Genomic DNA, 11,902 nt, shown 5'->3' with positions numbered 1-11,902 from the left:
TCCATATAAATTAAAATTGCTAACTCCTATGTTTTTCTTCTGAAGTAATTAATAATAAAAACTTCCTTCTTCCACTTTGGACCACAGCTTAAATGCTCTTATAAATAATTGCAGTAACGTTCTAAATTCACATGCATATATCATGTCAATAACTACAAGGCTAAACCATATCTAGTTATCTACCATTATATTCTTTCCAATTTTCACTCTGCATCAACACTAACTATGTCTATGGAGGATGAGGAACCCATTGAGGGTGAGCATTTGCTAAGCCAAGAGTGCAAGAACATGATTATCTCCCTGCCAAGAGAGAGAGGATGGAGAACACGTTATCTCTATTTTTTCCAAGATTTTTGGTGCCAATCAGCAGAAATCCAATCCATAACCAAATTCCAGAATCACTTTCAAGCAAAGGACACTGATATCATTATTGCTACCATTCCGAAATCAGGCACAACGTGGTTGAAAGCCCTAGCCTTCGCCATCGCCAACCGCGGCCGATTCGCCCCCTCGGAGAAGAATCATCCTTTGCTCACTTCCAATTCTCATGTCCTTGTGCCATTCCTTGAGTACACAGTTTATGGTGGAAGATTTGACCACGTTCCTGACTTATCCAACATGGTTGAGCCAAGACTATTTGGTATACTTAATTTATTTCTGTTCATGGGTGCTATATATATTATATGCTTAGTTATTATGTCAAATAATGCTACCCTAAACTTACTTAGACTTGTGTGAAGTGTGACCACTGTTTATCTGTAGGTTGTGGTTGCAATGTGTTAGTGTTGTGATTGTGGCCTTTGCAACGGGTATTCTAGCTGTTGGTTATCATTCTTGTCTTTCTATATTTACAATTATTTGAATTTGAGTCTGTGGGCATTGCAATCCGGTTTCAATGTGATTATTTTATGTTCACATTATGTGTGTCAGTATATCATACTCAATTATAATTTAATATAATTGTAATAGTGAATGGACTAACAATATAAGGTAGTGTTTGGTAAGGGTATTGGGATTTCGAAGATTGTGTTTGGTAGTTAGAGACTGGAACTAAAATCTCAGTTTTCGTCTCTAAAATTTTAATTCTTTCAGTATTATAGGAGATTGAAACTTTTGGAGATGAGGATTGAAATTTAAATAATAATTTCTGACAAAAATACCACTCATCCAACTTTCTTTTCCGTCTTCAAAGTTCTACTCTTTCTTGTTATTGTGCCTTTGTCGCCGCTCGTCCTCTGTCTTCATTGTTGCTCGTCGCTGCACTTTTTGAAAAAGAAAAGGGAGAAGAAGAAAGAGAGAATGAAAAAATGAATATTCGAATAATTTTGTTTGTTTTTGTGTCTGTCTATTAATTTTTATCTTTCAGTCTCTGTCTTTTAGTTTTAGTCTCTCTTTCAAACGCTGCGTAAAACTGTTTTTGAGAGAGAGAGATTGAGACTGAATTAAGTATCTATATTGTGTTTAATGTAAAATGTATTGGACCGAATTATGACTTAGTATTATATTTAATTTAAAATAAATATGGAGATTGGGATAGATTTAGAATTTGAAAAGTTAAATTAAGATATTTTTAAAAAGAAATATTATTAGAGTTTCCGTCTTCGTCTCTAAAATTTCAGTTCCTTATGTTTCAATTTTTTGAAGACACGGAAGAGACTTAAATTTTAAAAAATTTCTAGTCACCACACACAATACTAAATTTCAATTCTCTTAAGCAAACCCTACCTCGCTACCTAAGAAAATTAGTCTGGCTCAAAGTAAAAATATATAGAAAATATAATAAAGAGTAGAAGTGATAAATCTATCATGACACATGTGGTGGATTTCATGATATAAAGGTATTTAAACAAAAGAGTATTATAGGTCTAATATGTATTTTTATATATTGTTATTTTGTATCTAAATTTTCACTATAATATAAAAATGATAAGATACTTATGCTACTATTTTGTTTACACTTTTTTATAGTATAAAAGATCTTTTGTATTTTTTATAAACTAATTTTAAACATTATAAATAAAAGATATATAATGGATGCACATAAAAGTGGTAGATATAACAGATCTGATAATGCGATCACAATTATGATCTTATAGTACAATTTAAAACACCCATTTTTGTTGAGTAAGTATTTTGTTATATTTAATCATCTTATTTGCATTTTGGAAACATAGGTACTCATATTCCATACCATTCATTGGCCAAGTCAATTAAGGACTCCAATTGCAAGATAATCTACATTTGCAGGAACCCTTTGGACACAGTTGTCTCAACTTGGATTTTCATCAACAAAATCAAGCCGGAATATTTGCCTACATTGACGTTAGAGGAAGCTTTTGAAATGTATTGTGAAGGAAAAATTGGGTATGGTCCTTCTTGGAACCATATGTTAGGTTATTGGAATGAGAGCACAGCTAGGCCAGAAAAGGTACTCTTCTTGAAGTATGAAAATCTCAAAAAAGATACAATTTTTCATGCGAAAAAATTGGGGGAGTTTTTGGGGTGCCCTTTCACAATCGAGGAGGAGAATAATGGTTTGATTGAGAGTATAATCAAGCTGTGTAGCTTTGAAAATATGAGGGAATTGGAAGTGAACAAGTCTGGAACATTTGCAAGTAACTTTGAGAATAAGTACTTGTTTAGGAAGGCTCAAATTGGGGATTGGATTAACTATTTTTCCCCATCAATGGTTGAGAAATTGTCCAAGATTCTACAAGAAAAGTTGAATGGATCTGGCCTCTCATTTGAAGCATTGCACTCTTAATTATATATATGTACAAGTTGGCTATATTATTGGTAACACAAGAACTATATGTTCATATAGTTTGCTTGCTCATCTATCCGGTATTAATTAATTTTTTACCTTAAAAATTGAGTATATTAAAAAACTAGTGTATTAAGTACTTTAATACAATTTTATTATGAAATTAATTTTTTTAATTATTAATCAGTCAAAAAAAATAGTAAATGAATAAAATTATGAAATAAAAATATTGACTGATTATTGATTAAAAAAAATATTTCAATCTTTTTTCTTTCTCATATATCAAATTTTTAAAATGATTAATTAATTGATACCGGAAGAACATAATGTGGTACAAATAATGCTGTTGTTGCTGCTTTAGCTTTTCCTTTAATATCTGAATAATGAGGTATTGAGGTGGGAACTAGATGTTCCAAAAGGCCATTTGGGTGCCTCAGTCTACAATTCTTCCCATCAAGGATGATTTTGATGGGAATTGTGTAGGGTTTGTTTATGTTTTTGTTTTTTGTATTATTTTTAGGGGAACGTGTTTATGTTATATGATGTTTGGTTTCTTTGTTAATTATTGGTTCTTTTGAGAAGAAGTGTTCGGTTTCAGATAATTAGGATTTTTTTTCCCTTTTAATTATAATTTATTATAATGGTTGCGGCGACTGAGGGTGGTGTTGTTTCTATTCCCTGTTTAATATCGAATACCACAATGTTGCGTTAGCTTCAAAATAAAACGAGAAAAACAAAAGAAAAATAAAAGAAAAAAAAGTGTAAAAAAAGAAAAAAATATAAAAAAAAAAAAATAAAAAAGAAGAAAAAGAAAAAGAATGAAAAGAAGATGATGATGATAAAAAGAAAAGAGAGTTTTAAATTATGTAAACTTTATCAAAAAAATAACACCAAAATATTTTAAATGTGACACAAAAAAAATTATTTTTGACATTAAAATTTATTAATTGACACAAATTTTTATTAAGAAAGTGAAACAAGAAAAATTATGAAAATATAAAAAAAAGGTGAGTAAGAGGAATTTTGAATTGTGTAGAATTTATTAAAAAAATAGAAACAAAATTTTTCAACCGTGACACAGAAAATTTTTTTTTAACACCAAAATTTTTTAAACGTGACACTAAAAATTTCTAAACCAATTAAAAATGATGAGAAAGTTTCTTAACTTGTGGTCCTTTAAAAGCTTTTGATTTTTTGTCATTTACCAAAAATTTCTTTATCATTTTGAAATGAATAATGCACTTTTCTTATCATTGAATTAATTGAGTGGTATTAAATTCATATATAAGAGTTCCAATTATTCATGTATTATTTGTAACAAATTAATGTATTTTTTAGTTTCAAAACATATTTCAAATGTATTTTGTTGGTTGAGTGAGTTACGATTTTTGAATTTATGATTTTTTAAAATTTTTTTGTGTCATTTATAAAAAAAACCCATATGTCATTTTCAATAGATTTTTTGTGCCATTAATAAAAATTTTCTGTGTCACTTTTGTTATTATTAAACTAATTTTGTGATATTGAATTCAGAAGAAGAAAATGATGAAGAAAAAAAATGATAATGTTGATGATGATAACAAAGAAGGAGATGAAAAAAAAAAAGAAAAGGTGGAAATGGAACAGAGAAAAAAAAATATATATATAAAAAGCGTGTAGGTAAATTTAACTTGGTTGAACTTGCATTGATTTAAAAAAAAATTGGTTATCTAATATTTCTATTAGATTGTTAGCATCAAGGTTGCGAGAACCGGACCGGTCATTGAACCGATCAAGTAACTGATTTAATGGTTTAATGGTTCAACCAGGGTTGAACCGTGGTTGAACCGTAGTTGAACCGATTTAATTAATAAACATGTGTTTGGTAAGGATGTTAGAATTTTATGCACTTGTATGTATAAAGTTTGCAACCGAAATAAAGTTTGCAGCTAAAATAATCAAAAAATAATCAAAATGAAACTTTTCTACAGCAAGCATCATTAACCCTTAAAATTAAAGATGACAAATTCCTCATAGTAAATAACATCAAAGTAATACATTTAAAAAGAATAAATAAATAAACAAAAGGAGTTCAGCTCAAAACATGAGTAAGCCCTTCAAAAATTAAAGTTTATTTGGTCCGTCGAATATGCATTTGACATCAAATTGATCATCAATTTATATATTACTAAATTGGTCAAATTAGTTCCAAAGATATATGGGACATTAAATTGTCTCTTCACTATCAATCTGTTACATTTCTTCATAAAATTAGACCTCAAAATCATAAAATTGGTTCTTGATGAACAGAAAATTGATTATTAAAGAACCATTTTGATGCTGCTGACACAAATGAGCATCAATGTGTTGCCCTACGTACCTGAACTTTTCTAGGCCTACATGAAATATAAGGATTTAAAATAACAGAACAAAAAGCAGCAGAAGCAAAACTTTGAACAGAAACTGAATTTTAATTCAATTCTCTAGCAACAACTTGATACATTATATGCATTGTCTGGCTCTGTATAAGAAAAGAACAAACTGAGAAAATATTTGCCTTGGATTATATCAATTCATACAGCATTCAAAATCCAGAATTATATTCAGCAAAAGTCAATGTAGCATTCAAAATCTAGAGTTCCAAAATTGTATCAATTCTATATAGCATTCAAAATCCAGAATCCAAAATTGAACTTATATCAAATTTATATTAAGCAAATTCAAAATTACAAAAAGATTAATTCATATAATTAACAAAATAAAAAAAAAACTGAAAAGCAGAAGAACTCTGCATCAAGCCATCGATTCATATATTTAACAAGACAATTGAACTAACAATCTCCCAACAAACAATTCATATAGTGAATTAACAAAATAAAAAAAATAATTCAAAAACCCAAGAACTCACAGTGGCAGTGGCAGAGAGCAGAGGTCAGAACAAAACACCAACAATCTAGCTCTGTTAACAACAATGAACAGCGAAAAAAATTAACTCAGAAAACAACTAATTAACCCAGAAAAAAAAATCAACAATCAACCTAATTAAATCCAGAAAAATAGTAATTAGCTCCCAAAAATAAAATTGAAGAAGCAGTGGAGGGATGGAGGCTTACCAACGGTGACAGTGACTGAGCTACGAGAAAGAGAGAGAGAGAGAGAGACAGAGACGAAGCAAAAAAAAAACGCCGACAAGAAGCGAACGTGAGTGAACGACGGCGATGACGCCGATGAGAGAAGTCCAGGACTGAGTTGTGGTGCACCGGTGAAAGCCATAAGCGAACCAAACTTAACAAAATCACTAAAAGCAGTAAATCAGGGCCGACGATGACTGGCTTGACCTTCGAGAGGGCCGAGCAAACCTTCGAGAGGGCTGTCACTATCGGCGGCGACAGTGGAAAGGGCTAGCACGCGAACTGGAGCTTGAAGGTGGCTGCTTTGATAGGGTTTCCTTCGTGTGTGAGAGAGAACTGAGATCTGCCTTTTTTTTTAAATATATATAGCGAACCGGGATGCTCAAAAACCCAGACGGTTCAAACGGTTTACCGGTTAACCACCGGTTCGTCCGGTTTTTTCCCGGTTTTTTGCAGATCGGTTTCTAGCATCAACCAAACTGGCCAGATGACCGATTTCCGGTTAACCCGGTCAAACCGGCCGGTCTGGTTCAGTTTTCAGAACCTTGGTTAGCATATCATCCTTGTTAAATCCTTTTATAAACACAACCAAAGGCCTCAGATTAATTAGCTAGGATTTTGTGGAAAACTTTTCTTTTAAATATTGGGCTAATTAAGAGAAGTGTTATCCCAAAATAGGCCTGCTACACATCCATGTAACCATGTAATCAAGTTGGCCCAAACTTAAAACAACTAACGCGTTTCCAATCTCATTAAATAAACATGACTTCCACGCGCCCCATACAAACGAAATGACTACTTCATTCGCGCTTCATTATGAAAAAGCATTCCTTCTTTTTCAAAACACACGAAACCGCTCCGTCTCTTCGAATCTCTCTCAAAATCACTCAAACTTTAGTCATGTTCTCTGCAAAAACCACTACTACAGAAGAATCGCGAGAAGATTTGGCAAGGAACAACTAAAAAAGAACGAAAACAGCATCACAGACTACCAAAGGTATGAGAAAAACTACTGTTCATTTGAAATCTTGCAATGTCGCATTTCTCCTAGTTGCATTTTAGCTTTACTGAATTGATTTTCTTTGTTTAGTAGATCGAACTATTGTGAATGCATCTCTATATTATAACTAGGGTTTGGAATGAAATTTATTGTTGTTTTCATTCAGTTCAGAAGATAGTGTAACTAGTGCTTTAAAATTGGTTGTTACTCTGTTCAGTACTTCTTTTGTATGGAGAAATACTATTCTTGATGATTAAAAGTTGAAATGATTTATTATTGACATGAACATTTTTCGGTTTGGTGGCATTCTGGAAATACTGTGATTGAATTTTTACAGTATAACTAGGGCTTTGGAATAAATTTTGTGGATATTTTTAAATTTGGCCAAATGAATTTTGTTCTTCGGTGGCTTTCTTTTGCTTTGTTCATTATTTAAGATTATTGTGATAGCATGCAGCAATAATTTTCTAACTGTTTCATTATTTATCATGTTTGATTCTGTGCATAAATGTGTTTTGCTTCGGTGGCCTGTGGCATTTTAATTGACTTGAGTAAGATATACATGCTTGTGCTTATTGGTGTATTGAGTGAAGTATTGACCAAACTTTTTCATTATAGCAAAACAGAACAAGATAATGGCAACAATGAAGGAGAAGCTGCACTATAATGTAAGCACATTAAATATATTTATCCGCTTTCATTTGAATAATATCTATTTTGTATTATAAATATATCCTCACATTCTGTTTCAAAACTTGCAGAATACTCATTATTGCAGATGCCAAACAAAGGCAATGGCAACAGTATACAGGGATATGACTCAAGAAAAGAAAGATATAGTGGAAGAAATGGGATTTGGTGCCCTGGCACATATCCCAGAAATGAATGTTTCTCATGCCCTGTTGAGAGAATTGATTGATCACTTTGATGAAGAGAAAGGATGCTTGAAAACTCTCCAGGGCAGAATATACATAACTCCTCGAAAAGTAGCAACTGCCTTGGGCATAACCAACAGAGGTAATACACTTTCCACTTACTGCTTATTTTCAGTTCATTGGTTTACAGAAAATTAAACTGAGCCTTTTTGACTGATTTTTGCTCCTAAAATATTGTAGGAAATCGTTTTCATGATAAGGTTGATTACAACAAATTGAATCCAGAAGACAAGAAAATATTTGACAGTGTCAAAAATATTTCCTTGGTGACTTTGACAAGGAATGTGCTGGATATGAGCGTAGAGGGGAGGAGAACCGGAAAAAATTCAAGAGGACTTTTGTTATCTTCATACAAAAGTGCTTTTTGCTTCCTACAATGGTAAGTGTGGCCTCCCCAATCTATAAGCCACCGATCTTTCATGTGGACAACATTTGGGAATGGGATTGGGCAAAACATGTGCTCAACTTCTTGATGAAAGGAGTTGAAAACAAGAGAAAGGGGAGGAAACAGTCCGTTGATGGTTGTGTTTTTGTATTGATGTTGATATACTTTCATGAAACCAAGTTCCCTCGCCCGTTCACACCTGATGCTCCCCCAGCACCTTGGGTGGCCCATTGGACAAAGCAAATGATGCTTGAACGGATTTCTAGCGAAGCAACAGAACCATTGGTAAATACTCTACTAAAATTCCCCCTAAAATTTGGTTTCAAATGCTTTTAAAATACTCTACTAACTAAATAAACTTCTGTTTTAGGTTATAATTAATTTATTTGTCCTACTGGTAATCGTTCACCATATGAACCTTGTTCGGTTAGGTGGGCTCGCTCCCTTTACTTCATCTGATTGTTAGTGTGTTCAATTGAGTCCTTGTGCATGCAAAAATGTTTCTTTGATCATTAAATAATTATCATGTTTTATGGATTTTTATTCAGCACATTACTATCATTCGGTAAAGTGGGTTGCTCATGTTGATTAAATGGTTGTTATTGTATTTCTCATTAAATAATTGAGTCTTTGTTTCTGTTTTAGGGATTTCTGTACAAAAAATAAAAAAAGAATGAAAAAAAAACAAGGAAGTTGGATAAAAAAGAAAAAGAAAAGAAAATAAAAAAGAAAATTGTCAATCTGGATTCTTCTTCGGAAGAAGAAAGATTTTCTGAATCTGAATCTCAATCTAAATCTGACAAAACACCACCGGCAAAGAGAGCAAGACAAAAGAAGGTGGTTAAAAAACAAAAGCTTGTTGAGAAGGATTCACAATCAACAAGTGAAACTGAAAGCATTCTCACAGATTCAAAAAGCAAAAGTGAATCCGAAAACCAGTAAGTTTAATGTTCATATTGATTTCATTTAACTTGTATTTGCTTAAATTTGTTCTTATACGCTTGTTCTTATGTATTGCAGAGAAGAAGAAATCAAAAAAACTGGAACAAAGAAAAGAAAACAACCACCGAAGGTGGTTAAAAAACAAACCAAAAAAAGGAAGCCTGTGCTGACAGATTCAGATAGCACAAGCAAATCTGAAAGCCAGTAAGTATTGTTCAGCCAATGAATTTCTTTTGGTCCGGTAGTCTTCTAATTTTCGGTTCTGCCTTCTAATTGTTTTCGGTTCGGTGGTGTCTGTCAGTTTGGTTGAATTGATTGTTATTTTCTTGTTCTTGCTTATATTTTTCTCGGTTATAAATTCAATGTGTTTGTCTATCTTGCAGAGAAAAAGAAATTGAGAAAACACCCATAATGAAAAGAAAACAACTGCAAATGGTGGCAAAAAAATAAATCCAATCTGAAAAGGAGTAAGTTTCTTGAATCATATTTTCTTTTATTGATACTTTCGTTTTAGGTGTATTGATACTTATTTTATGAACTTTCAGAACTGAACAAGCAAAAGACAACGCTGCAGAAAGAAGAAGGCAAGCGTTGGAGACGATAAGAGAAAAGAGATAAAAAAAGAAATGATGGAACTTAGTCAATAGACATTGCTCCGGATCAGTTTGCCTCAACAGAGGCACGAAATGAATCCTCTCAGACGTAAGATTCAATTTCTTATACCAAGTTCTTTTCCTTTCTTTGCTTACTTTTGCTATAACCTTTTGTAATTCCTCTAGATTCAATTAATAATATTTATTTATCTTGGTTAGACTGCCAACTATAAATCTTGGAAGTGAACCACTCTTGCAGACTTAGGGAAGCTCCACATTGTCTATAAATGCCCAAGACAATACCAGGTTCGTTGCACTCTTTACTTTCGGTTTGGTGGTTTCCAAAAATGAATTTGATGTGTTTCTAAACCTCTGCTTTTAATTTTGGTTTCTAATTTTAATTTATATATTGTTTTTAGGAAAAATACCCCAGAATCCACGGTTAAATATTTTAGAAAAAAATTCATCCAAGAAAGACTTTAAAAAGTCCACCAGTGTAAGTTAACAATATTTATGTTACTCTATCAGATTTAGGTAATTATATTTTGTTTAATTAATCTCGCAAAAAACATGTTTAAATGTCACTAGTGTTACACCCAATTCTGAGCTACAAATCATTCAGGTTCAACAAGAAACTCATTCTGAACCTTTGAAAATGTGAGCTTTTCAATATGCAGATTCCCGTTTCTTAGAACAAATTCTAATTATTCAATATTAACTTCTTTCTTGTTTACATTCCTAAGAAATCCTCTTGCATTATCTCTTCCAAATTCTCTTTAGGAAGAGTTGATCAATGATGACTTTATCTATGTCCCTCCAGAAAGTCAAACACAACAAATCTCTGATAAAGAGTAAGTTTATAAATATTTATTCACCACATGAATCTTGTTTGGTTCTGTGGGCTTGGTAATTTTAAATCATTATTGAAATATTTGCTGTTTAATGCAGCAGCCCTCCCAAACAAGAAGAAGAAGAACCTGAATTGTAAGTTTTACCATTATTCACCACATTGCTTAATTTAGGTTCAGTGGGTTTGGTTATTTTAAATCACTTGATAGATAGTGTGTTCAGGATTTAGGGTTATTTTAAATCACTTTGAGATCTATTAATGCAGCAGCCCTCTGGAACCACAACAGCAGCCCAGCAAAGAAGCAACAGTGCAGCAATCGGAAGAAGAAGTAGATGTTAATGTGTAAGTTTTACTGGTTATACAAATGCCGATAATTTCACTTCACTACATGTTTTAATTGTAAGTTTTATCTCTTCTGTTTCTTACAGCTTCCCTCCGGAAGCTAAAAAGTAGGCTGTCGAGATATCTTAACCGAGGAAAACAGAGCGAAAACCTACGTTGTCTATTACGAGTTCTATTATTGAAGAATTAATGAAAGATGACTATTTCTATGAAATTTCTGATGATGAGTAAGTTGCACATAAAAATTCTTTTTATTAATTTTAATGGGTTGTTTTTGAACTATTATCTGTTTAATGCAGCAGTCCTATTGAAGAAGAACAGCAACCTAGCCAAAGGGAAGATGATATGCCATCCTTTAGCCTTGGGATAAGTCCACCAGCATCTCAAACAACTCATCCCTCTGAGCCGCATGTTTCACAGCTTGAAATCCTGGCAGAGGCGGTGGTAGATGTTGGAGTGACGGCAGCATTAAAGTTTGTTGACGTAACAACTTCCGAGCCACCCTTACCAGCTGCCCCAGTTTTAAAAACTCCGGAAAAAAAATAAAAATCTCAAAGGAGTTGATCGAAAAGTGTTATCATTGGATGACACATGTAAAAAAGACAAAAGATAGTAGCAACGAATATGATGCAATATTCGTCTTGAAACATAAGGCACTTTACGAGGGGTTAAGAGAATATTTCATGTCTCTAATGCCCAAAGAACAAGTGCATGCCACGGTAAATTCTTTCCCAATTTCGTTAACGTTAATGATTTTTCTAAATACTCTTATAGAGTATATCTCATAAATTTTCTACTTGTAGGTGGTCAGTATACATAGCATCATTCTCAACCAAATAAAAACTCGCCGGTATCAGGAACAAATATACATTGTGCCGCTGGATATTGTGGTAATCTAAATTTCTTATTCCGTACTGATTGTTGTTCAGTTCGGTGGGAATGTTCATATTGATTCACCTGATTGTTATGTGTTGTGTTAAG

The 11,902-nt window shown here is 32.6% G+C and overlaps 1 protein-coding gene and 1 long non-coding RNA gene across 2 annotated transcripts in view; one reads left to right on the top strand and one right to left on the bottom strand.

The window, feature by feature from the left end:
* LOC110266057 overlaps window positions 1-7,114 on the bottom strand; it is a 19,262-nt gene extending 12,148 nt beyond the window's left edge. The window contains exon 1 of the long non-coding RNA XR_002352947.1: window positions 7,095-7,114. This is a non-coding gene — a long non-coding RNA (uncharacterized LOC110266057). The remainder of the gene's footprint in view (window positions 1-7,094) is intronic.
* LOC107614457 (cytosolic sulfotransferase 15) lies at window positions 82-2,885 on the top strand. Its single transcript, XM_016316658.2, has 2 exons — window positions 82-640; window positions 2,175-2,885. Exons 1-2 carry the CDS (start codon window positions 226-228, stop codon window positions 2,762-2,764), a joined length of 1,005 nt encoding a protein of 334 aa, XP_016172144.1. The 5' UTR covers window positions 82-225; the 3' UTR covers window positions 2,765-2,885.

This window comes from Arachis ipaensis, chromosome B08, assembly GCF_000816755.2.
Source record: "Arachis ipaensis cultivar K30076 chromosome B08, Araip1.1, whole genome shotgun sequence".
Classification (NCBI taxonomy): Eukaryota; Viridiplantae; Streptophyta; class Magnoliopsida; order Fabales; family Fabaceae; genus Arachis; species Arachis ipaensis.
This window is presented reverse-complemented; position numbering and strand designations above follow the sequence as displayed.

What these genes read in the sequence shown, in the direction of transcription:
- LOC107614457 (XM_016316658.2), top strand. Translation starts at nt 226, where the DNA reads ATGTCTATGGAGGATGAGGAACCCATTGAGGGTGAGCATTTGCTAAGC. An exon ending in GGTTGAGCCAAGACTATTTG is followed by an intron (nt 641 to 2,174) that starts GTATACTTAATT and finishes TTGGAAACATAG; the next exon opens with GTACTCATATTCCATACCAT.